The sequence below is a fragment of the Scyliorhinus canicula genome, chromosome 2 (genome assembly GCF_902713615.1).
Source record: "Scyliorhinus canicula chromosome 2, sScyCan1.1, whole genome shotgun sequence".
NCBI classification, from domain to species: domain Eukaryota; kingdom Metazoa; phylum Chordata; class Chondrichthyes; order Carcharhiniformes; family Scyliorhinidae; genus Scyliorhinus; species Scyliorhinus canicula.
This window is the reverse complement of record NC_052147.1, coordinates 7,729,271-7,755,680: the sequence shown is the minus strand read 5'-3', so window position 1 is coordinate 7,755,680 and position 26,410 is coordinate 7,729,271. Positions and strand designations below refer to the sequence as shown.

At 44.2% G+C, this 26,410-nt stretch overlaps 1 protein-coding gene across 2 annotated transcripts in view; it reads right to left on the bottom strand.

The window, feature by feature from the left end:
- smek1 (SMEK homolog 1, suppressor of mek1 (Dictyostelium)) overlaps positions 1 to 26,410 on the bottom strand; it is a 139,730-nt gene that overhangs the window by 76,694 nt on the left and 36,626 nt on the right. For both annotated transcript variants that reach the window (XM_038773224.1, XM_038773214.1), the window contains exons 2-3: positions 15,118 to 15,173; positions 9,758 to 9,856 (exon numbers count right to left, since the gene is read on the bottom strand). In XM_038773224.1, the coding sequence (XP_038629152.1) occupies positions 9,758 to 9,856; positions 15,118 to 15,173 (155 nt within the window). The remainder of the gene's footprint in view (positions 1 to 9,757; positions 9,857 to 15,117; positions 15,174 to 26,410) is intronic.

The following is a 26,410-nucleotide window of genomic DNA, read 5'->3' as shown; positions in this document are numbered from 1 at the left end:
TTGCCAGAAAACCTTGAGTTTAATCATAAGTAATTTTAGGAGATAAGTACAATGCAAATAAAGCAAGTTGCAAAATACGGCATAAAAAACAGCCAGGTAACTACTCCTATTTTATGAGAAGAGCTATGGGTTTGCCCCACAGTCAAAGTGTCAGCAAGCAGGACTATCGACACTCACACCGGAAGAATGGCAAGGTATTTGAGAATGGTAGTGTTTGCAGAGGAAACAGGAGTAAACTGGTGTAAAACAACACCAAATTGTCTATTGGCTCAATAACATTGAAGTATAAAGAAAATAATATATATCACACATTTGCTCATTTAAAAAATAATATTTATTAAGACTTGACAATTAAAGTAGTGACACGGGTTAATCAGGCCATTAAAAGAGACAAACAGTATTTTGGGTTGTAAACAAATTGCTAGGGTTCATTTCTAGAGGGACAGAATTGAAAGTTACATTAATTTTCCATAGAATCTTGGTTCAACCATGCTGGTTCTACCATGCTCGAGAGTATTGTGCACAGTTCCTGTCTCCATGTTGTGGATAGAATAAAAAGTCACTGGAACGTATGCATACACATTACAAAGACATCACCAGAACTGAGAGGTTATAAGTTGGTAAAGATTAAACTAGCTGACGTTCTTTGGGGGAAAAAAGGCTGGGGATTGCGGGGGTGGAGCTGACAGAGGGCTTTAGGATTTTAAAATAAGGTTTGGTACATTAGATATGGAGCTATTTTCCACTTGTTGGAGAGTTCAAAATTAGGGACCACAAGTATAAGGTAGTAACTAATAAGACAACCCAGAACGTGGTTATAATGTTAATATCTACTACAAAGAGTAGATGCGGTGAATAGCAGAATTACTTAAAGGAAATCCTGATGAACACTTGGGTGAAAGGCGTAGATTTTACTGCCAGAGTTAGAACATAGAATTCCTTCAGTGCAGGAGGTCATTTGGCTCATCGATTATGCACCGACCCACTGAAAGAGCATCTCTTTCTCTCTTCCCCCCCCCCCCCCCTCCCTCCCCCAACCACCCCAAAATCCCAATAACCCTTAAACCTAACCTACATATCTTTGGGCACTGAGACAATTTAGCATGGCCAATCCATCTAACCTGCCCATCTTTGAATTGTGGAAGGAAACCAGAGCACCCAGAGGCACGGAGAACGTGCAAACTCCACTCAGTCCCCCAGGGCTGGAATTGAACCAGGGTCCCTGGCACTGAGACAACAGTGCTAACCATTGTGCCACCGGGTTAGGTGAAGTAGGGTGAGAAAGGGCTTATGCGGAGAATAAACACAGGTGTAGATTAGTTGGACTGAATGGCTTCTGTGCTGAACAGTGCAACTTTACTGATGTTCATACACAGAAGAATCAATTTTTAGCCAAAAATGTTTATTTCCTGCTCATAGCAGGAACAGTAAACAAATACTTGGATAAATATGTAACTTCTAAGAATTATAATTTGTCCTTCAGGAGTCTACACTGTTGACAATAATGAAATGAACAAAGTTTTGCAACAAATAATTTAATTCTTGAATAATCTGCTGCATTTAAAAGCTTGTTCACCCGCCCATCCTGTCGAGGGCCTGAAACTCTACAGCAGTGGTGTTTGGGTATTCTCACAAAATCCTTCGCTAGAATCCTTCACGTTTTCACTCAAAACGTTGGTACTGACTACCCAACAGCATTGTGGAGGTAATCTTTGTCAAGATGACAGCTCAACCATCACCATCTTAGGGAACATAGGGATGGGAATAAGTGCTGGGCTTTCCAGCCCTAGCCAGCAATACCCTGATCCTGCGAATACATTTTAAGTGTTTTTATGTATTATAGATAAAGTGAGAGTAGATATTAATGCATATTGTGGCAGGGAGGATTGTAAACAATATCAAAGGATTATTGGGACCATATGTCTTACGATTACCTGAATTTAGTTATGTTTAAGTTTGCAGACAACACCAAAGTAGAGAACCGTAGAGACGATTACACAATTTTTGGAGAATATTGGTGGACTGTTGAAAGGGAGAAATATGTCAGTTGAAACTTAATACAGAGAAATATGTATCGGTGACAAGACTTTCAAAGGCTGGGTACATAAATCTTTAAAAAGTGAAAAACCGGTTTTAAAACCCCCAAAATATTGAATCCCAAGTTTTATGAATAGAAGCATAAAATACTAGGAGATAATATAAAGGAAACCAAGAATGTGGGTTTTACTTATCAAGAGTCTGTGCAGAAGGGTCCAGAAAGCCATTTCAAATTATGAATGGTTTCATCGAAGTTAATACAGAAAAGCTACCTACACTTGGTTTGGTTATGAGTGAGCAAAAATTTCAAGAGATAAAGTTTCAAACTCCACTTCCTAGCTACTCATTCCAACCTTCTCCCTGGCAAGAGCCAAGATTAACCCAATCTTGGTTTCACATTTGACCCCAAATTGCGCTCCAGACCTCATACGAAGATCACCCATTTCCAGCTAACATGGTATAACGTAATCTGTCTCAGCCCACATGCTGCTGAAACTCTCATGCATGCCTTTATTTCCTCGAGTTGATTATTCCAATGCACTCCTCACTGGCTCCCACATTCTACCCTCCATAAACTGTGCTGGCGGGAACGGCAGAGGCACCGTTACCAATGCTCCCAAACTCGTGCCCTTACATGATGCCGCTTCTACTTGACGCCCCCACCCCCTCAAAACCACCACCACCCACGTCCTAATCATGGCTATATTTGCCATCCAATAGTATTTGCTAAAGTTCGGCAACGGCAACCTGACCCCCGGCTACTCTCCAGCATCACCTTTTGTACTCCTGGGGTCTTGTCCGCCCATACGAAGCCAGAGATCACCTTGTTTACCCGTTTCAAAAAGGCCCGTGGAATAAAGATGGGGAGACACTGAAAAACAAACAGGAATCTCGGGAGGACCGTCATTTTCACTGTACCCTCCCAGTCAGTGATAGCGGGAGCATGTCCCACCTTCGGAAGTCTTCCTTCATTTGGTCCACCAGTCGGGTCAAATTTAGCTTATGTAGATGTTCCCATTCTAGTGCCACCTGGATGCCTAGATGCCGAAAGCTTCCCCCGACCACTCTAAACGGCAACTCTTCCAATCGCCTCTCCTGCCCCCTCGCCTGGATCGCAAATATCTCACTTTTCCCCATGTTCAATTTATAACCCGGAAACCGGCCAAATTCCCCCAGAATCCTCAATTTCTCCCATCCCCTCTAGTGGGTCAGAAACATATAGGAGCAGGTCATCTGCGTATAGCGAGACTCTGTTCTACCACTCTCCGAACCAGCCCCTTGAGGCTCTCAGCACAATTGCCAGCGGCTCTATGGCCAACGCAAACAGCAGCGGGGAGAGGGGGCATTCCTGCCTCGTCCCACGGTGCAGCCTAAAATATCCCGATGTCAACCTGTTCGTCCGTACACTCGCCACAGGTGCCTGATACAGCAGCCTAACCCAGTCGATGAAGCCCCGTTCAAACCAACCACACCCACAGCACCTCCTACAGATAGGTCCATTCCACCCGATCAAAGGTCTTCTCTCTGTCCATTGCGACCACTACCTCTATGTCCCTACCCTCTGGGGTATCATGATCACATTCAACAGTCTTCTAACTTTGGTCGCCAACTACCTACCCTTAACAAATCCCGTCTGGTCCTCCCCAATCACATCCGGAACGCTGTCTTCGATCGTTGAGGGCAAGATTTTGGCCAACAGTTTGGTGTCAACATTTAATCAACCTTGAACGCCCTGTTAACCCCTGCTGAATCTCCGACCAATTTCCCGTCTCTGTCCTTCACTTTCCCAATCTCCCTGGTGCCTCGTTCTTTCTGAGCTGCTGCGCAAGCATTCTGCTGGCCTTCTCTCCATACTCAATAGGAGATCGGTCTGCAGGACCTGCATAGCTCCGGGTCTTTCTCCCGCTTCAAGATCAGTGAGATCGTGGCCTGTGACATCGTCAGGGGAAGCACCCCTCGCTCCCCTGCCTCATTGAATGTCCTCATCAGCAGTGACCCCAGCATCCCAGAGAACGTTTTGTAAAACTCCACTGGGTACCCATCCGGTCCCGGGGCTTTACTAGACTGCATAGCCTTCAGCCCTGCTGCTATTTCTTCCAACCCGATCGGAGCCCCCAGCCCTTCCTCCACCTTCGGGAACCTCAGCCCCCTAAGAATTGCCTCATCCCTTCTGGCCCAGCTGGGGTTTCCGACTCATATAGCCTGCTATAAAACTCCTTGAACGCCCTGTTAACCCCTGCTGAATCTCCGACCAAGTTCCCGTCTCTGTCCTTCACTTTCCCAATCTCCCTGGTGCCTCGTTCTGGCCTTCTCTCCATACTCAATAGCACCCCCCTCGCCTTCCTCAGCTGCTCCACCGCCTTCCTTTGTAGTTAGCAAGCTAAACTCCGCCTGTAGCCTCCGTTGTTCCCTTAAAAGCCCCGTCTCTGGGGTCTCCGCATATCTCCTGTCGACCTGAAGTATTTCCCCTCTCAGTTGAATCGTCTCTATCTACCTTCTCCCTGTGGGCCCGTAATGAAATCAGCTCCCCTCTGACCACTGCCTTCAGCGCCTCCCAGACCATTGCAGCTGAGACTTCCCCAGTGTCGTTAACTTCCAAATAGTTCTGGATGCATTTCCTCACCCGCCCGCACACCTCCTCATCCGCTAACAGTCCGACATCCAATCTCCAATGCGGGTGCTGGCCACACTCCTTGCTCACCTGTAAGTCCACCTGGTGCGGGGCATGATCAGAGACCGTGATCACCGAGTACTCAGTGTCCACTACCCCCTTCAGTAAAGCCCTGTTCAAGATGAAAAAGTCGATCCGGGAGTACATTTTATGCAAGTGTGAGTAGAAAGAGAACTCCTCCACTCTCGGCTGCCCAAACCTCCATGGGTCCACTCCCCCCATCTGCTCCATAAACCCTTTTAGCTCCTTTGCCATTGCTGGCACCCTGCCTGTCCTTGAGCTCAACCGGTCTAGCCTTGGGTCAATGATTGTGTTGCCCACCCCCCCACCCCCCATGACCAGCTTATGAGAGTCCGGGATCTTCCCCAACATCCTCCTTATAAACTCCACATCATCCCAGTTTGGCGCGTAAACATTCACGAGTACCACCGGCAGCCCTTCCAGTTTCCCACTAACTATTATGTACCGGCCTCCCACATCCGCAACTATTCTTCCCGCCTCGAATGACACTCGCTTGTTAATCAGGATCACGACGCCTCTAGGTCTTAAGAGTCAAGCCACGAATGAAATACCTGCCCAACCCATCCCTTCCTTAGACTAGTCTGATCGATTACCCGATTACCCCAAGATGCTTCTCCTGTAACTTTGCCACGTCTGCCTTCAATCCACGTCTGCCTTCAATCCCCTCAAATGCACGAACACGCATGCACTCTTAACTGGCCCATTTAGCCCTCTAACGTTCCATCCCGTCAGCAGAGCAATCCCCCCCCCCCCGATAACAGCACAGTAAAAACAGCCCCTTTCAACAAGCATAACATCTGCTCACCCCACCACTGCACTTCCATGAACCAGCCCGCCCAGCTAGCTTGGTAGCCCCTGCCCATGGCGCCAAACATTTTCCCACTTATTATTCCCCCCCTCCCCCGCTCGGACACACATATTTTCAAGAGAAAACATTCCCAGCCCAGTTAACCGAAAGAAACAAAAAGAAAAGAAAAACCCCACATAGAAAATTTACGCCTCCATACCCCACCAGTACAAATGCGAACTTTAACTTACAAAAAAAAATACGCGGCAGCTCCAGGATCAATACAGAAGGCATTACAAATATAGCGCAAAAACAAAAACATTTTTAACGTGAACACTGCAGCGAAGTTCAAGCAACTCCGTTCCCTGCCAGCCCTTTCCTTCTGGCGAAGTCCATCTCTTCCTCCTGGCGAAGTCCATCTCTTCCTCGGGCGACTCAAAATAGAAGTGTTGCTTCTCATAGGTGACCCAAAGACGGCCGGATACAGCAGTCCAATCTTCTTCTTGAAAAGGGTCGACTTTACTTGGTTGAATCCCGCTGTTCTCCTGGCTACGTCCGTGCTCAGGTCTTGGTAAATGCGCATGATGCTGTTCTCCCACTTACAGCTCCGAGTCTGTGAGGCCCACTGTAAAATACGCTCCTTATCCAGGTCCCTGTGCAATCTCACGACCATCGCCCTCGGCGGGTCACCTACACGCAGCTTCTTCGCTAGTTTTCTGTGCAGCCTATCCACCTCCAAGAGTTGGGTGAACGTCCCATCCCCCATTAGCTTCTCAAGCATACCCGCTATATATGCCCCTGCACCCGCTCCTTCGGACCCCTCCAGGAGACCAACGATCCTCAAGTTCTGCCGGCGGGACCCATTCTCTAGAACCTCCACCTTCTCCTGGACAATTTACTGGTCTCTCAGCATCCCCATCTCCACCTCCATTACTGTTTGGTGTTCCTCATGCTCGGTCAGTGCCTTCTCCACTTTCTGGATCGCCTGACCTTGAGCATCCAATCCAATCTCTGTTCCAGCTGAGCAATCGGGTCCAAGCATTCCTGTTTCTGCTTGGCGAAGCCCTCTTGGACAAACTTCACCGACTGCTCCGTCGACTGCTGGGTTGTCGAGTCAGGACTCCGTTCGTTCGCCATGCTTTTTCCTGCTGCAGCTTCAGCCCAGGCCTTCTCTGTTCGCTTATTTCTTCCGAGCACTTTGCGAGCACTCCTGGTCCGCCTATCCATGCACTGGTGTGGGACTCCTCCTTACGGCCGCATCCACTATCAATTTTCCAAGTAAAATCAGAGAGAGAAAATCATGGAAAAGGTCCAAAGGTCCGATCCGAGCGGGAGCCACCAAATGTGCGACCTACTCCCTCATGGCCAGCACCGGAAGTCGCCCTGGAATACAGTCTTTTCACCCTCCCCTACCTTTCTTTCCCTCTTTAAGACTTTCCTCAAAAGCCACCTCTGAGACAATGCTTTTGATCACCTGGCCCAATATATCCTTCTGTAGTCATATTTTGTTTCATAACGCTCCTGTGAAATATCTTGGTGGTTTATTACATTAAAAGTGCAATATAATCATAAATTGTGTTTGTTGTTGCCAAATGTAAAGGGTTGGTTAGTTGGATGTGGAATGCCCCATCAGAAACAATAGTGGAAGCTGAATTTATAATAGCTTTTAAAAGGGAAGGGAAATGGGCCTACCTCCATTAGTGAGCCACCACAGAATTACAGTGTAATGACAACTTTCAAAATAAAGCTATTTATGCTTAAATTCATAATAGAGTGTTTAATAAATGTTAATTTCGTCTTTGGAAGGAGCTCAAAAATAAACTTTTCACCGAAACTGCAACATGTTATCACGCACCAAGCAGGAAGTACTAATATACAAAACTAGATTTTTATTTTCAGCAGCAATTGACACCTGTGACCTTTAGAAATGTCACATTTACCAGATACAGTTAAATAGATATTGGCTAAAAACAGGCTGCCGCAAAGAGACAGCCAGGTCACTGGAGATTAATGAATATCCACAATCATGAATTAAAATGGAGTAAATATGTGTTATGTGCAAATATAACTGTAGAATTTCCACATTTTAGCATATCAAAAATATACTGGGTCAAGTATCACTTATTAACATTTGTACCAATATGCACAGCAATGAGGTCAATGAAGGAAATAAAGCTTTAAAGTATGGAATATCTTACGATATGTCAGTTTGGAAGTTTAAATATCTGTTTTAGTGATAAAATGTCACTATTTAGTATCGAAAGCTAAGGTACTTGCCCAATGTATTAAAAACCACAGGAGGAGGAAATCATGCACCATTATATGGCACTAATGAAGTTGAAATCAAAATAACGACTGTTGATTTGGGCAACACGGTAGCATGTGGTTAGCACAATTGCTTCACAGCTCCAGGGTCCCAGGTTCGATTCCCGGCTTGGGTCACTGTGCGGAGTCTGCACATTCTCCCCGTGTGTGCGTGGGTTTCCTCCAGGTGCTCTGGTTTCCTCCCACAGTCCAAAGATGTGCAGGTTAGGTGGATTGGCCACGCTAAATTGTCCTTAGTGTCCAAAATTGCCCTTAGTGTTGGGTGGGGTTACTGGGTTATGGGGATAGGGTGGAGGTGTGGCCTTAGGTAGGGAGCTCTTTCCAAGAGCCGGTGCAGACTCGGTGGGCCGAATGGCCTCCTTCTGCACTGTAAATTCTATGATTCAGGGGATTTGGCCCATTAAAAAAAATCTTTAGGATTTATACAACACTGGCAAGACAATAGTTAATGTCCACACTAGTTGCTGAGAAGCTATTAAGAGATAACTGTAAAGAGTGGGACCAGAGTAATGTGTAGACCTGACTGTGTAGAGGTGGCATGGTCCGTTCTATTAAGGACAGCACGGTAGCACAAGTGGATAGCACTGTGGCTTCTCAGCGTCAGGGTCCCTGGTTCGATTCCCCGCTGGGTCACTGTCTGTGCGGAGTCTGCACATTCTCCCAGTGTCTGCGTGGGTTTCCCCCGGGTTCTCTGGTTTCCTCCCACAGTCCCAAGACGTGCAGGTTAGGTGGATTGGCCATGATAAATTGCCCTTAGCGACCAAAAAGGTCAGGAAGGGTTATTGGGTTACAGGGATCAGGTGGAAGTGAGGGGGTCGGTGCAGACTCGATGGGCCGAATGGCCTCCTTGTGCACTATGTTCTATGACAGCATAGAAACTTTGTTTTAAATGATAATCTGGAATGTTACAAATGTTCTGTTGTTACTTTAAGCAGATATACGGAATGTAATTTATGAAATTGCAACTTCAACCTTCTAGTAAAGTTTAATTTCACTAACCAAAGATCCCTTTAGATTCAGCCCAGAAAAACATACATTAAGAATATCCCCATCTCATAGGGTTGTTGCCCACAGCACTTGATTTAGAAGTCAATTCATCTTATTGATCACTCTCTGTGGAAACTGTCCCAATATGAATCCTAAATTTGTCTTTTACTGGTTTGAACATGTTACCATTTGTCCTGCATTTGTAATTTAATTTGTAGTGATGTTCTGGGTTTACTTTTACTTTCTGGCTTCCCAGCGTCAGATTTGGGGCTATTCCAAAGATGCACTGGGGAATCCCTCTTGAAAATTTCCAGGTTGGGGTTTATGTGGCACTAATTTCACCTGGACAATTGCGGTGTGCTGGGAACCATCCATCAAAGGGATTATTTAATTTGTTAATTTATTTAAAACACTCAAAATTGATGCCCACAAGAGACCTCCCCCACCCACCTAACCCCACAGGGGACTCCCCAACACCCACAGCCACCCAACCTGACCTTTTGAGCCCTCCCCCCGCCACCATCCAATGCCATTGCCACTCCGAGGAAGTTATAGCCTAATATGTTGACTATAATTTAAATACCAATATAAGAACAAAACCGAGTTTTCCAAAACATTTTACACTCAAATGGAAGTACCTTTCTGAAATGTAGTTACTATTATGGTGTAGGCAAGGACCAAAAATGACACAACAGCTTCATCTTACTAATGAATGCAGTTTCCATCACCAGTCATTAAAAATGGGCCTGTTCAGCAGATTACTATACAAAGTACAGTGCTATTTTTATTTTAAACCAGACTCTTACATGCAATAACAATAAGTTGAATCAATGCACATTGAGTCAGAGAGAAACCGAGACCTAACTTTGTGAAGTACATTTTGAATAATGGTCTGACTTACAGTACCATTTTTGCTTTGTGATACTCACCTGACATATCTTTTCCCAAATTTCATCACAGCCTGCTTTTTCTTGAAAGCTAAGGGCCAAGTCATAGTTTTCCGCTTCTGACCACACAATCAATGTATCCTAAAAATATCAAAATTAGAAAATCAATGAGTGCATAAATATTAACACATCAAAAACATTACGCCACTTGGCCCTCTTCGTGAATATCAAAAATGGCATGATATTTGTTCTACTATTTATGAACCATAATAATGTTATTTTTTAAATTCTTTCATGAGATGTGGGTGTCGCTATCAAGGCCAGCATCTGCTGCCCATCCCCAATTGCCCTTGAACTAGGTGGCTTGCTGGACCATTTCAGAGGGCATTTAAGAGTCAAACACCTTGCTGTGGATCTGGGGTCATATGTGAGCCAGACCAGGCAAGGGCAGCAGATTTCCTTCCCTAAACGGCATTCATGAACAAGATGGGCTTTTAAGTCAATCTATGACAGTTTCATGGTCACAATCACTGAGATGAGCTTTATATTCTGGAATTATTAACTGAATTCTAATTTCATTAGCTGCCATGGTGGGATTGAAACAATGTCCCCAGCACAACAGGCTGGGCCTCTGGATTACTGGTACAGCGACATTACCACTACCCCATCAACTCCCAAATTACGAAGAGTTAGGACAGTAGACACAAATATCAATGAAATAAGTCTTGTAGGTGTCATGTGAGAGAACCTTTAAGAACTGGGTGTTTATTAAATAGCTGCAGTGATGTCAGAGTGTGGGTGCTGTGCTGTCTGTTTCACTTTTGCTTTGAGCAGACAGCTGCATGGTGTGTTTAGTTTTGTTTTGAGAGCAGGATAGCTGCAGGAAAATCAAGCAGCTGCATAAGGATCTCTCTGCAATTAAAAGACTGTCTCCAGGTCATTTGGGTGATTTCAAAGTGATAACTGCTTTCAGTAGAGAACTTAAACCTGATTTAAGTCTGTGTTTAAAAAGGTCTTTTGTCTTATGGATGTAGCAAGGAAAGATTATGGGTTACTTATAAAATATTGTATCTGTGGGGATGATTGGTGTTGATAATTGTTAAGATGTTTACTGTGGGTTTATAAAGTGTTAACTGGTTTCATAAATAAACATTGTTTTAATTTAAAAGTACTTTAACTCTCTGTGCACTACACCTGTAAAGTCGGCCCGTGTGCTCCCCATAACCACCATCTATTAAAAGTTGTGGGTCAGGTGAACTCCATGATACACTTTGGGGTTCTCGAAACCCTGTCCCATAACATAGGCAACAAAACTGTGAAACACCTGCAGAATACATGAGACTGCAATATCTCCGTTCCAATACCTCAGTAAACACATCTTCCTTCTACTAGATGGTAACCTGTTTTTTTAAATCATGGATGCCATAAAGCTAGTCAAACTCTCCCCAAAATGGGTTGAATCTTCGGGAACTGATCAACATGTATCAGCAGCTCTCTAGAAGCATATTATCGTAGAATTTACAGTGCAGAAGGAGGCCATTCGGCCCATCGAGTCTGCACCGGCTCTTGGAAAGAGCACCCGACCCAAGGTCAACACCTCCACCCTATCCCCACAACCCAGTAACCCCACCCAACACTAAGGGCAATTTTGGACACTAAGGGCAATTTATCATGACCAATCCACCTAACCTGCACATCTTTGGACTGTGGGAGGAAACCGGAGCACCCAGAGGAAACCCACGCACACACGGGGAGGATATGCAGACTCCGCACAGACAGTGACCCAACCCGGAATCGAACCTGGGACCCTGGAGCTGTGAAGAAATTGTGCTATCCACAATGCTACCGTGCTGCCCACGGTACAGCCGGCTGGCTGTATTATTAGCGGGCTGTACATCATGTGTAAGCTATTCAACTGTGGAGGTCAGATAAACTCAAAATCATCATGTCCATATTGTACTTTGCAGCACTGGCCACTATCAAGATTATGAACACTGGATGACAAATTATTGTCTTCCTTAACAGAAATACAGAATATAGATATATTATGTTCTGATTTAGTTAACTAAGCACGTACAATAGCAGTGTACATCACTTCATGGCCTTGAAGAAAACACAATCAAGCCTTTCTGGGAAAGTACTAAAATACTAACTTTCAAAGTATTGTTCCAATGCAAAAATCGCAGGCAATGAATGTCATTAGTGTGAAAGGTACTCATTTAATATAGAATTTACAGTAAATTACAAGTTTTCTGACAGCTAAATTGAACTGGTGCTACCTTTTCCACCAAGTTATAAAAATATATAACTAATAACCTGTACATTAAACTGCATGTAAGTTGGGAAATCATTTCTCCATTAAGTCATTTGGTTTCCCATGACAATGTTTGAATTTAATACATCTGTTTACAGTAAATACAAATAATTCTACACAGGTGGGCAAAAAGTTCACACGATGGAGCTAATGGTAACACTACATAGTGCACCATAATAGAATGCTTAGCACAACACTCAGGCCAGAACTTCAGATATAACAATGCACGCTTGTTACCTCATAAGGAATGTATAATTTGCTCTCTGAGTAATGGAGATGGCAATCTGGCCAAAATCGTTTTCCCCTAGCCATCAGCAGTTTAAAAATATATCAAAACAGCTGTGCTCTCACTCTCTAAAGTGCATTGCTGTATCCATAGCAACTCTCTCATTATGATTGCCCTCAAAGCATTCTGAAGCAGAGGAAAAAAATCTGCTGGTGCTAACACAGCTGATTAATAAAGAACTCAAAACCAACATCTAAACTAAAATCAAATCTTCAAACCAAGATCTCATGTGCCAGAAATCTGGCATTACAATCAAGGGACTAACTAAAAACATTTAATTTTCTTTGGTGGTGATGAGGGGTGGGGATAAAGGTGGGAAAGTGAATATAAACAAAGCTACATTCAATTGCATTGCCTTAGCTGCCACCAGGTGTTTCAATAGAAAATGTTTTTACAACTGAGGAAGTTGCTAGGATACTTCAATGAACATTAAGAATCAAATGTAGCGGATAGTATGGGAGGGATTTTCTTGCCTAAAGGACTTCAGTATTCCAGTTAGACCACACTAATATTCATGCTTTCTGCATTTCGCCTCCCGCTGCTCCCTCTTGCCAGCACATAAATGGTTTGATTACTGCATTGTTTCACAACCCTTTGGGTTTCTAACTCAGCTCCATAAATACTATATTGCAGTGCCAATTTAAATATCACATACAAAAAGGTAAATTATGAACAATGTATTTAATTGATTACATCAACTAAGCATGAGTTAATTAGCCTCTATTTAAACATATTTTAAATGCAGATTCCACATATGTACATGGACTGCGGTGAGTAACAATTAACAGCAATGCCCACAATTAAAAGTTAGGATGTGATGTCAGAATGGTTGAATGGCCTGGAATTTCCCATCCTCAGTAACTCCGCCAAGAGATGTTCCTTTTTACAGGTGATGGGGAATGTACAGGCGCCATGTTTTTCCATTCAAGACATGCAATCAGTGAATTGCAGTTCAATGAAAATTTCCATTTATAAGGCAGTAAAATGTCCCAAGGCATTCCACAAAAGTGTTATCAGGTAAAATGTGACATCAAGTCACACAATGAGCTTTTAAGGCAGCTGACCAAAGGTATGGTCAGACAAGCAGGTTTTATGAAGTGACTTTAAGGGGAGAGGCCAAAAGACATAAGAAATAGAACAAGGAGTAGATCAGTCTAGTCCTCAAGCCTGCTCCCTAATCAACAAGATCATGGTTGATTTTTGATGTCAATTCCACCTGATCCCCAAAAATTTATCTCAGCCCTTAACATACTGAGCATCCAAAATTCACTAGTCTAGAGTGAAGATTCACACCCCTCCAACGAAGAAATTTCTTTTCAGGTTAGTCTTAAGTAATCGATCTATTATAAAGCCCTCTAGTCCCAGATTCTCCAGCCATGGAAACAACCACTCAGCATTCACCCTGTAGAGCGCCGTTGAGTATCTTACAATGAAATCACCTCTCATACTAAAATAAATATCTGTATAGACATAATTAACTCAACCTATCATCTCAGTGGTTAGCATTGCTGCCCATGGATTCAATTTCAGCCTTGGGTGACTTTGTGTGGAGTTTGCACATTCTCCCAGTGTCTGTGTGGGTTTCCTCCGGGTGCTTGTTTCCTCCCACAGTCCTAAGATGTGCAGTTTAGGTGGATTGGTCATACTAAATTGCCCCTTAGTGTCCAGTGGTTAAGTGGGGTTATGGGGCTAGGACGGGGGAGTGGACCTGGCTAGGGCGCTCTTACAGCGAGTCGGTGTAGACTCAATGGCCAAACAGCACTGTAGGAATTATATGATTATACTCAATCTGCCACCTTATTGCCCATTCACTGAACCGTCTGTTTCTCAATGCAGCCTCTTTGTGTCCTTGTTGCCCCACCTAGTTTGTATCATCAGCAAATTTGTGATAAATAAGATTTTATCCAAGTCATTAATATAAATTGCAAGTATCGGAGGCCTTAGCAGCGATCCTTGCTGCATCCTACAGGTTACAACTTGCCAACTTGAAAATGCGCCATTTATCCCTTACTCGATTTCTGTTGGTTAATCAATTCTCGGTCCTTGCTAATATATGATTCCAACCTCATGAGCACATATCTTGCGTAATAACCTTTTATGTTGCACCTTGTTGAAAGACTTTTCAAAATTCAGATATACTACATCCACTGGTTCCCGTTTATCTAACCCTGCTAATTACATCCTCAAAAATGTCCAATAAATTTATCAGATATAATATGCCTTTCACAAAACCATCTTGATTCTGTCTTATCCCATTTTGACTTTTGGGATACCTTGTTAGCATGTCCTTTATCAGACAGTCCAGCAATTTAAGAATGATATTCGCTAATAGTCCACAGACAATTCTAGAACACTGCAGAGCTTTGGGACATGACAACAAATCCACTACCTCCGCAGCGACTTCTTTTAAAACCCTAGGATGGGCCAGAATCCCATTATTTCTGATTTTTCATTTCTGATATTATCTAAACTTTCACATTCTCATTGGTTCCCTACTATTTTTGGTATGATTTTTGTGACTTCTACTTTTGGGGAAGAAATTCCAAAGTGTTCTGTTAGTAGCATTTTTTAGGAATTCATTAGGCAGCTGAAAGACAGCAAAGGAAATCACGGACGCGTAAGGAGCAGTGCAGATAGATCTTATGGATGGTGGAGATAGAAGAGAAAAAGCCATGGAGAAATTTAAACACAAGGCTAAGAAATGTTTAAATTGAGGTGTTGTTAGATCAGGAATTAACACAGGTCAGCTTATAATATGGTTTCAATGCTAAACTATAATACAAGTTAACCGAAGGTCCTTACCTGTTGTTTTTGATACGCTGTATTAGAATTTATTTTAGATTCAAGAAGAAGAGAACCTAAAAGAGAAAAGAAAAAACATTAGATGGTAAATAAGTACGGCATACATGTTTTTTGTTATTTGAACAAAAAGGATAGTTTAAAACTGCCTTCTTCAGGCACAAAAAAATTATTTTCCTAAAGGCAATGATTAAATGTGGCAAATACTTCCTTAGTCCCTCTAGCCCCTTCCCAATGTCATAACTTCACTATGGCCTATTGTAGCCACCTAAAATGGACACTGGGCTAACAAGATGGAGAATCGCTAAGACTGCAGGGAAAAAGCAGTTTAGCCAAGGCAGCAGTCTGCAAAGACTCATTAGCATTTTGCAAGCAGCAAAACTAGTTTCTGGCCAGGTGGAAGATCTCAAACCAAAGGTGATAATAGCAAAACGCTTTGCATACTAATGAGGCAGTCCAGATCTAGGCACACACAATGGCAACATTTGGGTTTGAATAAGATACTTTAAGTGGATGTCCAGACAGAGCGGCACCAGAAGTATCCACTATAGAAACCGCCCCCGCCATCAAGAAAGACCCTCACATTGGAGGAATTCAAAAGATATCGATTGGGAGTGATCCAATCGATACCTGAAGGTAAAGCCCGCCCCGAAAAGGCACGGACATTGGGGACCCCTATAAAAGATAGACCCCCACCCATGGTCCTGTCTGTTGTTTCGTGCTCCGGCTTTGACCAAGAACTCCAACCTGTATCCTGACTCCAGCCGTTGAGCACCAGCCGCCGAACCGTAAGTGCCAATACAACGCTCGCTACGCGAACCAGGCCCTCTAGACCCCCAGTGACCAGCACGCTCTCTGAAGGTTGCAGACCAAGATCGGAATGAAGGCCTCGCTCCCTGACCTTGCCTGTTCCTGTTTAGTTAAGTATTCTGATTGCTTAGTTTAGTCATAGCTTAGTCCCTTAGCGTGTGCATGCGTATTTATTATAATTGTATAATAAATATTGATCGTTTGGAACTTACTAATCGGTGTATCGTTTTATTACTTTGAACCTGACCTTGGAATATTTGTGAGGTGTCTATACGGCATCTGGCGACTCCTGAGCTGAAAATACATACATAGAGCCTAGTATTGTTAAGCACACGGCCTTTAAACGGAGGCGTGTTAATACACTCCAATAAACGCGTATTACACCCATAGTAAAACGTGCAACACTATGCAATGAATACTGGCACTATAGGGTAATGCTGTTAATAAGGGATGAGATCAGTTAAGAGGGGATCGTCAATCGAAGGAACAAGATGTAGGAGCAGTTTGGGGGAAGTAAGAAACAGCAAGAGGCAGCAAACATTGGTGGTACTTGTTTATAGGCCACCAAACTGTACTGGTAATGGGCACAGTATAAATCAGGAAATTAGAGCTGCATTTAGCATACATAATGGGTAACTTTAATGTACATATAGACTGGGTAAATTTAATTAGCACTAATACGGTGGAGGATTTATATTACATTAAATTTGAAAGTGATTTTTTTTAAATTAATTTATGGTGATGTGAGCGTTGCTGGTTGGGCCAGCACTTATTGCCCATCCTTGAGGGAATTTAAGAGTCAACCACAATGCTGTGGATCTAGAGTCACATATAGGCCAGACCAGGTAAGGACGGCAAATTTCTTTCCCTGAAGGGCATTAGTCAACCAGATGGGTTTTTACGGCAATCGACAATGGCTTTGTGGTCAGCTTTAGACTTTTATTTCCAGATTATTATTTTTTCAATTGAATTCAAATTTCACCATTTGCCATGGCGGGATTCGAACCCGGGTTCCCAGAGCATGACTCCAGGTCTCTGGATTACTGGTCCAGTGGCAATACCACTATGCCACTGCCTGTGAACAATGGAAATTATGAAGGTTACAAGGGGAAAGTTGGCTGTGATGGATTGGGAAAATACATTTAGGGTAGACAGGCCATGGCTAGCATTTAAAGAAATGCTACATGGTCTACAATACAACAGGAAAGGTGAATTAATCATGGCGAACAAATTAAATTAAAGATTGCATTAGATCAAAGGAAATGGCTAAAATGGCTGCGGAAATGTGGTAAACCCAAGGATTGGGAGCAATTTAGAAGCCTGCAAAGGATGACCAAGAAACTAATAATGAGAAAAGGAAACATAAATGCAAGCTAGCAAGTAACATAAAATTGAGTGTAAAAGCTCCTTTAGGTATGTGAAAAGGGAACAATTTACTCGGGCAAATGTGGGTCCATTACAGGCGGAGGTAGGGGAATTTGGAATGGAGAATTGGAAAATGGTGGAGAAACTAAATTATTTTTCATGTCTTCATGGCGGGCGATGCAGACAATCTCCCAGAAATACAAGGAAACTGAGGGATTTGTGATAATGAGGAGCTGAAAGAAATTAGTAATAACAAAGATTACATGAAAAATTTGATTGAAGGTTGATAAATCCCCTTAACCAACATCCCAAAGTACCAAATGAGGTGGCTAGAGATTGTGGTGGCATTAGTGGTTACTGTTCAAAATTCTGGAGTTTCAGGAAAGGTTGCTGCAAATTGGAAAGTAGTAAATGTAACCCCATCATTTAAAAAAGGGTGGGAGGGAGAGAGAGAGAAAAGTTGGAGAATTGCAGGCCTGTTAGTTTGTCATCAGTGGGGAAAATCTATTGCAAAGGATGTGATAATTGGGCACTTTGAAAATAATGATATGGCTGGGTAGCGCCAACAAGGATTAAAGAAAGGGTAACCTGCTCTTTTTTTTTAAATTTTAGAGTACCCAATTATTTTTTCCAATTAAGGGGCAATTTAGTGTGGCCAATCCACCTAACCTGCACATCTTTGGGTTGTGGGGGTGAAACTCCACACGGACAGTGACCCAGGGCCGGGATTCGAACCCGGGTCCTCAGCGCCATAGGCAGCAATGCTAACCACTGTGCCACCAGCTGCCCAGGGTAACCTGTTCTGAGTTTTCTGAAGATTTTACTTACAGCACAGATAAAGGAGAATTAATGAAAGTGGTGCATTTGAATTTTCAGAAGGCTTTCGAAAAGGTCCCATAATTGAGGTTAGTAAACTAAACTAGAGCACACAAGATTGGAGGTAATATACTGCTATGGATAGATAATTGGTCAACAAGCAGAACAAATAACTGGGTCATTCTCAGGATGGCAGGCTTTAACTAAAGTGTTACTGCAAGAGTCAAAGCTTAGGCCACAGCCGTTCACATTTTGTATCAAGTATTTGGAAGCAAGGACCAAATGTAATATTTCCAAATTTGATGACAAAGCTAAGTGGGAATGTGAGTTGTGAGAAAGATGCAAGGGGATTCGGACAGACTAGGCGAATGGGCAAGAACATGGAATATAACGTGATAAATGTGAAGTTATCCACTTTGGTAGAAAAGACAGAAAGGCAGAATTGTTTTTAAATGGAGGGGTTGGAAATGTTGATTTCCAAAGACCTAGATATTTTCCTTGTTCATGAGCCACTAAACATTAGCATGTAGGTGCAGCAAGCAATTAGGTAGGCAAATGGTATGTTGGAATTCATTAGAATGGGCTTTGGATACAGGAGTAAGGATGTCTTGCTGCAATTGCATAGAGCTTTGGTGAGACTACACCTGGAGTAGTATGCAGAGTTTTGGTTTCCATATTTAAGGAAGGATGTATTTGCCAAAGTGGGAATACAACGGAGGTTGCCTTATGAGGAGAAACTGAGGAAAAGGGGCGTGGGCCTATATTCTATAAAAGCTTTGAATAACAAGAAGTAATCTAATTGAAACTAACAAAACAGTGAGACATGGTAGATTTGGATGTTTTCCCTGACTGATGCGTCCAGAACAAGGTGACAGTCTTTGGAGAGGGCAGGACATTTAAGATTGAGATAATGGGGAATTTCTTTGCTCAAAGGGTGATGAATCTTTGGGATCCTCTACCCCAGAGGGCTGCGGAGTATATTCAAGAGAAAAACTGCTAGATTTCTAGATATTGATGACATCAAGAGATACGGGGACAGCAGGAAAAAATGTAGATGATCAGCCATGATCTGTTTGAATGGTGGAGCAGGCTCAACAGGCCAATGGCCTACTCCTGTTCCTATTTTCAAGTGTAGTCTATTCTTGCCCTTCGTGATAGCCACATTTGCACTTTCCAATAGGGAATACTGAAAAGGAAAAACGATTGAGAAGCTTAATTGATTGTTCCTCCTTTGCCCATAACACTGATAATGTCTGCAGTATTCAAACTGCTGCTCTGGGGGTTAGCTAGAACCTAGAGGTTGAAACTAGAGGTTTCTGATCTATGTGTTACAGTTACACCCAATACATTAGATTCCAAAGCTGAGCATCAAGAAAAGACAGTGTGTTGGAAAGAAACATTCATGACTGAGCAATTTCTTCACTGGGTTACTGATAATAAACATTGTTAAATAGAACTTTCCGAATTTGTAAGTCCTACATATACCGGTACCTTAATTATGACAAAAACATGATAGGAACATTGCTCTTTTCCTTCTTCAAATAATGTTTGTGTCTCATCCTTTTAAAATAATCAGTCAAGTCTGTTGTGTGTTCTCCCCACCCAAGGGGCAGAACTGTGCAGCAGAGCTGTGCCGAGCTACTTCCCTTTCATCAGTGTAACCAATCTGGTTTCAACTTAAAAATTGATGAGGATCAGCTCCTATTACATAATGCATTTTCTGTTCCTCCAACAGTAAACAGAAGCCAGGAAAGCAAAGTCCACCAGTCACAGGATAACTGACTCCCTTCATTTACAGTGCAAAATCCAGGAAATCCGAAGAACATATTTTATAATTTACGTTTAATAATTCCAAAAACACGAATTACTTTTTTAATGAACACCTGCCTAATCATATTTGACAGCTTTGGGCAGTTCTGCATTTCATATTTGCAGAGGATTAAAGACACAAATTGATCTTGTAACCATTGCAACTATTCTTCTGCCAATGCTGTTTGCTGCCTCAACCCACCAACCTTTGCTGGTTCTAGTACAGATCCAATCATCTGACACATCACTCAAAAGTCATTCCTCATAATTAAGGAGCATTTAAGAAAGAATGGTAAAGGATGAGGCAGCAGTCTTAAAACAGATTTACAGTAGTCAACAGTCGAGGATAAAGGGCAGGATGGAAAGTGCTAAATGATTAAGCACATGGCAGAAATGTGGTAGTTACAGTCCAGTATAATCAGACGCAACAGTCGCAAACGGGAGTATAATCCGAATGGTGGGAAAATAAACATGAAAAACAAAGTGGTTTTGAGGTCCAAATCGCTAAAAGTTATTTACAGATACAAAAAGTAACCAAGAAGGTTAATAGATGCTTGGCTTCATCACAAGTGGTTAAGAATAGAAAAGCAAGGGAGTACTACTACAATTATCCACAGGGCGATAACATTTGGAATATTGCAGTTAGGAAACTTCAACTGTGAAAAGATACACTGGTCTTGGTGAATCAAGGTGCGGAGGGGAGTCGATGTTAATGGGGTCTTCAGAGACTTCTATGGGGAGCTGTACCGGTCGGAGCCCCCGGTGGAGGGGGGTGGAATGGGGCGCTTCTTGGACAAGCTGCGGTTCCCGAGGGTGGAGGAGGAGCAGGACAAGGGACTGGGGGCGCCGATCGAGCTGGAGGAGGTGGTCAAAGGGATAGGGAGCATGCAGTCGGGAAGGTGCCGGGGCCGGACGGGGTTCCGGCGGAATTTTATAAAAGGTATTTGGACCTGTTGGGCCCCCTATTGGTCCGGACCTTTAACGAGGCAAAGGGAGGGGGAGGGGGGGGGGGGGGGGGGGGGGGGGCTTTGCCTCCAACTATGTCACGGGCGTTGATTTCCTTGATCCTGAAGCGGGACAAGGACCCTCTGCAGTGCGGGTCATATAGGCCGATTTCGCTGCTGAACGCCGACGCTAAGCTGCTGGCAAAGATCCTTGCCACTGGAATAGAGGATTGCGTGCCCGGGGTCATTCATGAGGACCAGACGGGGTTTGTGAGGGGAAGGCAGTTGAATACGAACGTGCGAAGGCTCCTCAATGTCATTATGATGCCGGCCATGGAAGGGGAGGCGGAGATAGTGGTGGCATTGGATGCGGAGAAGGCCTTTGATAGGGTTGAGTGGGAGTATTTGTGGGAGGTGTTGGGAGAGGTTTGGGTTTGGGGAGGGATTTATCCGGTGGGTGAGACTGCTACGAGGCCCCGATGGAGAGTGTAGCCACAAACAGGAGGAGGTCGGAGTACTTTCGGCTGTACCGGGGGACGAGACAGGGGTGCCCCCTGTCCCCCTTGCTCTTCGCGTTGGCGATTGAGCCCCTGGCCATGGTATTGAGGGAGTCAGGGAACTGGAGGGGCCTGGTGCGGGGTGGGAGGAGCATCGAGTGCAGACGACCTGTTGCTGTATGTGGCGGACCCGGTGGGGGGGGGATGCCGGAGGTGATGAGGATTCTTAGTGAATTCGGGGGTTTCTCGGGGTATAAGTTGAACCTGGGCAAGAGTGAGTTGTTTGTGGTGCATCCGGGGGATCAAGAGGAGGGGATTGGTAGGCTCCCATTGAAGCAGGCAGGGAAGAGCTTCAGGTAACTAGGGGTCCCGGTGGCTGGGAGTTGGGGGGCCCTGCACAAGCTCAACCTCACAAGGTTGGTGGAGCAGGAGTTTAAGAGGTGGGATATGTTACCGCTGTCACTGGCGGGGAGGGTGCAGTCCGTTAAGATGACGGTGCTCCCGAGGTTTTTGTTCCTGTTCCAGTGCCTCCCCACCCTTATCCCGAAGGCCTTTTTTAGGAGGGTCAACAGGAGTATCACGGGATTTGTGTGGGCGCATGGGACTCCGAGGGTGAGAAGTGTGTTCCTGGAACGAGGCAGAGATAGGGGGGGCTGGCGTTGCCCAACCATTGCCAACGCAGCGATGGTGCGTAAGTGGGTAATGGGCGAGGAAGGGGCAGCATGGAAGAGGATGGAGGCGGCGTCATGTGTGGGCACGAGCCTGGAGGCGCTGGTAACGGCGCCGCTGCCGCTCCCTCCAACGAGGTATACCACGAGCCCGGTGGTGGCGGGTACCCTCAAAATTTGGGGGCAATGGAGACAGCACAGGGGAGAAGTGGGAGGCTCGATGGAGGCCCCGATACGGGGGAACCATCGGTTTGTCCCAGGGAGCATTGATGGCGGATTTCTGGGCTGGCACAGGGCAGGGGTTAGGAGGTTGAGGGACCTGTTTGTGGAGGGGAGGTTCACGAGCTTGGGGGAGTTAGAGGGGAAGTTTGGGCTCCCCCCGGGGAACATGTTTAGGTACATGCAGGTGAGGGCGTTTGCCAGGCAGCAGGTGGAGGGGTTCCCCTTGCTGCCCCCACGAGGGGTGCGGGCTCAGTTGCTCTCGGGGGTGTGGGTTGGAGGAGGGAGGGTTAACTGTTAAACGAGCCGACAATCCAACAGCCCAAAAGCCCTGATATGTTCATGCCTTGGCAACCACATATGAAGCTTAAATTATAGTTAAGTAATATGTGGCACAGAAATCTTCACATTAACACATACACCCACAAATGTAGAAAGCTTCGATACTTCTGATTAAATCCTTGGTAGTAGCTGACATTTTTGTATTATTTCTGTTTTTATATATTTTTTATAATGGGGTATCTATCCAAAGCTACACAAAAGCAGGCTTGGAGAGCCAAAGAGCCTGTTCCTGTGCTGTAATTTTTCTTTATTCTTTAGAAAATATTCCAAGTGCATCTATTAACATCTTTTTTGTAACATTCTCTCCAGTTTTAGTGCCTTTCTACTTTTGCTGTGAGCGAATAAAAACATCCCAGACCGAGTTATTTATATAATAGTCTCCTCATGACTGAAGTGCCATACTAAAACAGACTGTGACAACACTATACTAACTGTTCCAAATAGAACGTTTACACTGAATAACTTTGCAATACTCTACAATCTAGTGTTTTAATTTGAATCCTGCAAATTCAGCTGATAATGCAATGACATCCTGCAGTTGGATTTAGAGTGAATGCAAGTCTATAGAGATAATTTAGAAGAGATTCCCTGATTTTACAGACAAGATGTTCTGGTTATGAGGAAACTAGTGAAACTGAGGCTCTCCTCATCCGAATAAAGGTTAAGAGAAATCTAACAAAGATGCTCAAAATTTGGCGGGTTTTGTTAAGATAAAACTTGTCAATGAGTTGTAAAATAGAGGTCATGAATTTAATATCATTGAAATAAATTAAGGGTGCAGTAAGAACTTTTTTTTCTTAAAAATACAGATAATTCGCACATGGAAATTTAGTAGGAAACAATGGAAATAGAATATATAATTGTTTGCAAAACAAAAGCAAATAAAAACATGAAAAAAATAAAATAAAAACTAGAACCAAAGGACACAATCTCAGACTAAAGGGACAATCCTTTAAAACAGAGATGAAGAGCAATTTTTTCAGCCAGTGGGTGGTGAATCTGTGGAACTCTTTGTCGCAGAAGGCTGTGGAGGCCAAATCAGGGTGTCTTGAAGACAGAGATAGATGGGTTCTTGATTAATAAGGGGGTCATGGGTTATGGGGAGAAGCCAGGAGAATGGGGGTGAGAAAAATATCAGCCATAATTGAATGGCGGAGCAGACTCGATGGGCCGAGTGGTCCAATTCTGCTCCTTGTCTTATAGTCTTATGAAAAATTAAAATGTTGAGCATAGAAACATCAAAAATAGAAGGCCATTCAGCCCTTTGAGCCTGCTCCGCCATTCATTGTGATCATGACTGCTCATCAAGTTCAAGACCCTGAATCTGCCTTCCCCCCACATTCCTTGATCCCTTGGAGTTGGATCAAATGTCTTCCTGAAATTACACAAGCATATAAAGACAGTAGAGGAATGGACAGCTTCTTATAGAATCACAATAGAACAAATAACCACTTTCAATTTTCTGCTGTATGGCCCTATTCTTTAGGCCCCAATTTTTAAGTGTTTTTAAGCATGTGTATTAGAAGAAAAAAGGAAGGGTTAATGGGTGTACAAGACAAAATCTCTGGACATGCAACAAGATAATGAAAGCACAGAGATGGTTAAATAAATTAATAATAGATAAACTTCGATCCATTAACCCATTCTAAAATTTAAGAGATCAAAAAGCAAAGGTTTGCTAGTTCCATCAGGTTTAGGGCCGAGAATTAAAGCAGTCATGCAAGAGAAACATTTGGTTTCTATAACAATAAACCCAAGGGAGGAACTTAAATAGATAACCCTCTAGTTCCTCCATAGCTGGTAAAATAACATAAACCAATCAAGGGGCATTAAGATTGAAGGAGCACCGTTATGAAAGGAAGTCAGTTGAGATTTAGAAGGGGAAGCCATACTTCATAAATCTTGAGAATTAGGAGCACTGCTTATACGTTTTGGGACACCATTGCTTATTTATATTAAGAATGCTTATTTTTATTTCCAAAAATATTTGATAAGTTCCCAACAAACTCCTGATAAAACCAAAATTGTGCAAACTCAGTTAGGTGGAATATTAGGTTGGATTTATTAGTAAAATATAACACGTGTGGGAGGGCGCCTGGGAGAGGGCGAGCGCCTGGGAGAGGGCGAGCGCCTCGGAGAGGGGGCGCGCGCCTGGGAGAGAGGCGACAAGTGCGTGCGAGAGAGAGCATGGAACGAGTGCGTGTGAGAGGTGGCGGGCATGTGAGAGGCGGCAAGCAGGTGAGCACTTGTGAGACAGGTGGCGAGCGCTTGGTGGTGACGAGCGAGTGTGTGAGAAGGGGCGAGCACGTGTGAGAGGGGGCGATCGCATGAGAGGGAGGGGGACGAGCGTGTGTGAGAGAGAGGGGGGTGAGTGTCTGTGAGAAAGGGGGTGGCGAGCGTGTGTTTGTGTGTGTGTGTGTATGTGTGTGAGAGGGGGACGAGCAGGCGTGTGTGAGAGAGAGAGAGAGAGAGAGAGAGGGTGCAAGCGCGTGTTTGAGAGGGGGAGGTTCTGTGTATGAGAGGGGGCGAGCGCGTGAGAGGGAGGGCAAGCGTGTGAGAGAGAGGGGGCGAATGCGAGAGCGAGGCAAGTTAGTGTGAGAGGGGGAGGGACGAGTGCGAGAGAGAGCGCATGAGAGTGGGACGAGGCGCGGGACCAAAAAGGAACTCACCAAGGTCACTGCTCTGCCGAAACCCACCCCAAAATACCCACCCCAGGCATTTTACCATAACCCCAAAGCTCCTCTCCAGAGTTCAGTGTCCTCACACACCTCACAGTCTCTCAAAAGTCCATCGCCTTCTCTGACAAGTCAACTCTTGCTTCTGACAAGTCACCCACAAGCAGGCAGGGTACAAAATCCCAAACTTCACTCCCATGTTGAAGAGGGCTGCCGTTTCACGGTTGAACCTGTAGCCATGCTGGCCACGCAAAATGGACACTGAGCCAAACTAAAATGGATGACAGCAGGGGAAGCCTGTTTAGTGAGAACAGACAGCCTGCTCTCAACTAATTAGCATTTTGCAAGCAGCAAACCAGTTTTCTGGCCAGGTGCAGATCTCCAAGCCAAAGGTGTTAATGGCAAAGCGCTTAACATCCTGATGAGGCGGCCCAGATCCAGGCACAAACAATGGCAACATTTCCATCTCAATGTAGCACTTAATTGGTGGAGTAGACAGGATGGCACCAGAGTAACAAATATCGAAACCACCCCCCAACATCGAGGAAAGCCCCGCATTGGAGGATTTCGAAGGTAGCCGTTTGGAAACGTTCCAATCGGTACCGAAAGGTAGAGCCCGCCTAGAAGGGGGCAAGGACATTAGAGAGGGGTATAAAAGCAAATTCCCCACAGAGCCCGGTCTGTTAAACCCGTGCTCCGGCTCTGACTGACATCTTGCATCCTGACTCCAGCCGTTGAGCACCAGCCGCCGAAACCGTAAGTTCAACGCTCGCTACGCGATCCAAGCCCACTAGACTCCCAAGTACCAGAACGCTTGCTGAAGGCTGCAGTGCCAGACCAGGACGAAGGCCTCGTTCTCTGACCTTGCCTGTTCCTGTTAGATAAGTATTCTGTTTGCTTAAGTTTAGTTATAGCTTAGTCTCTTAGTGTGTGCATGAGTATTTATTATAACTGTATAATAAATATTGATCGTTTGAACTTTACTAATCGGTGTATCGTCTTTATTACTTTGAACTTGACCTTGGAATACTTGTGACGTTGCCTATACGGCAACTGGCGACTCCAGAGCTAAATAATTACATAGAACAGAGCCTAGTAGTGTTAAGCACACGTCGAACTCGGAGGCGTGTTAATACACTCCAATAAACGCG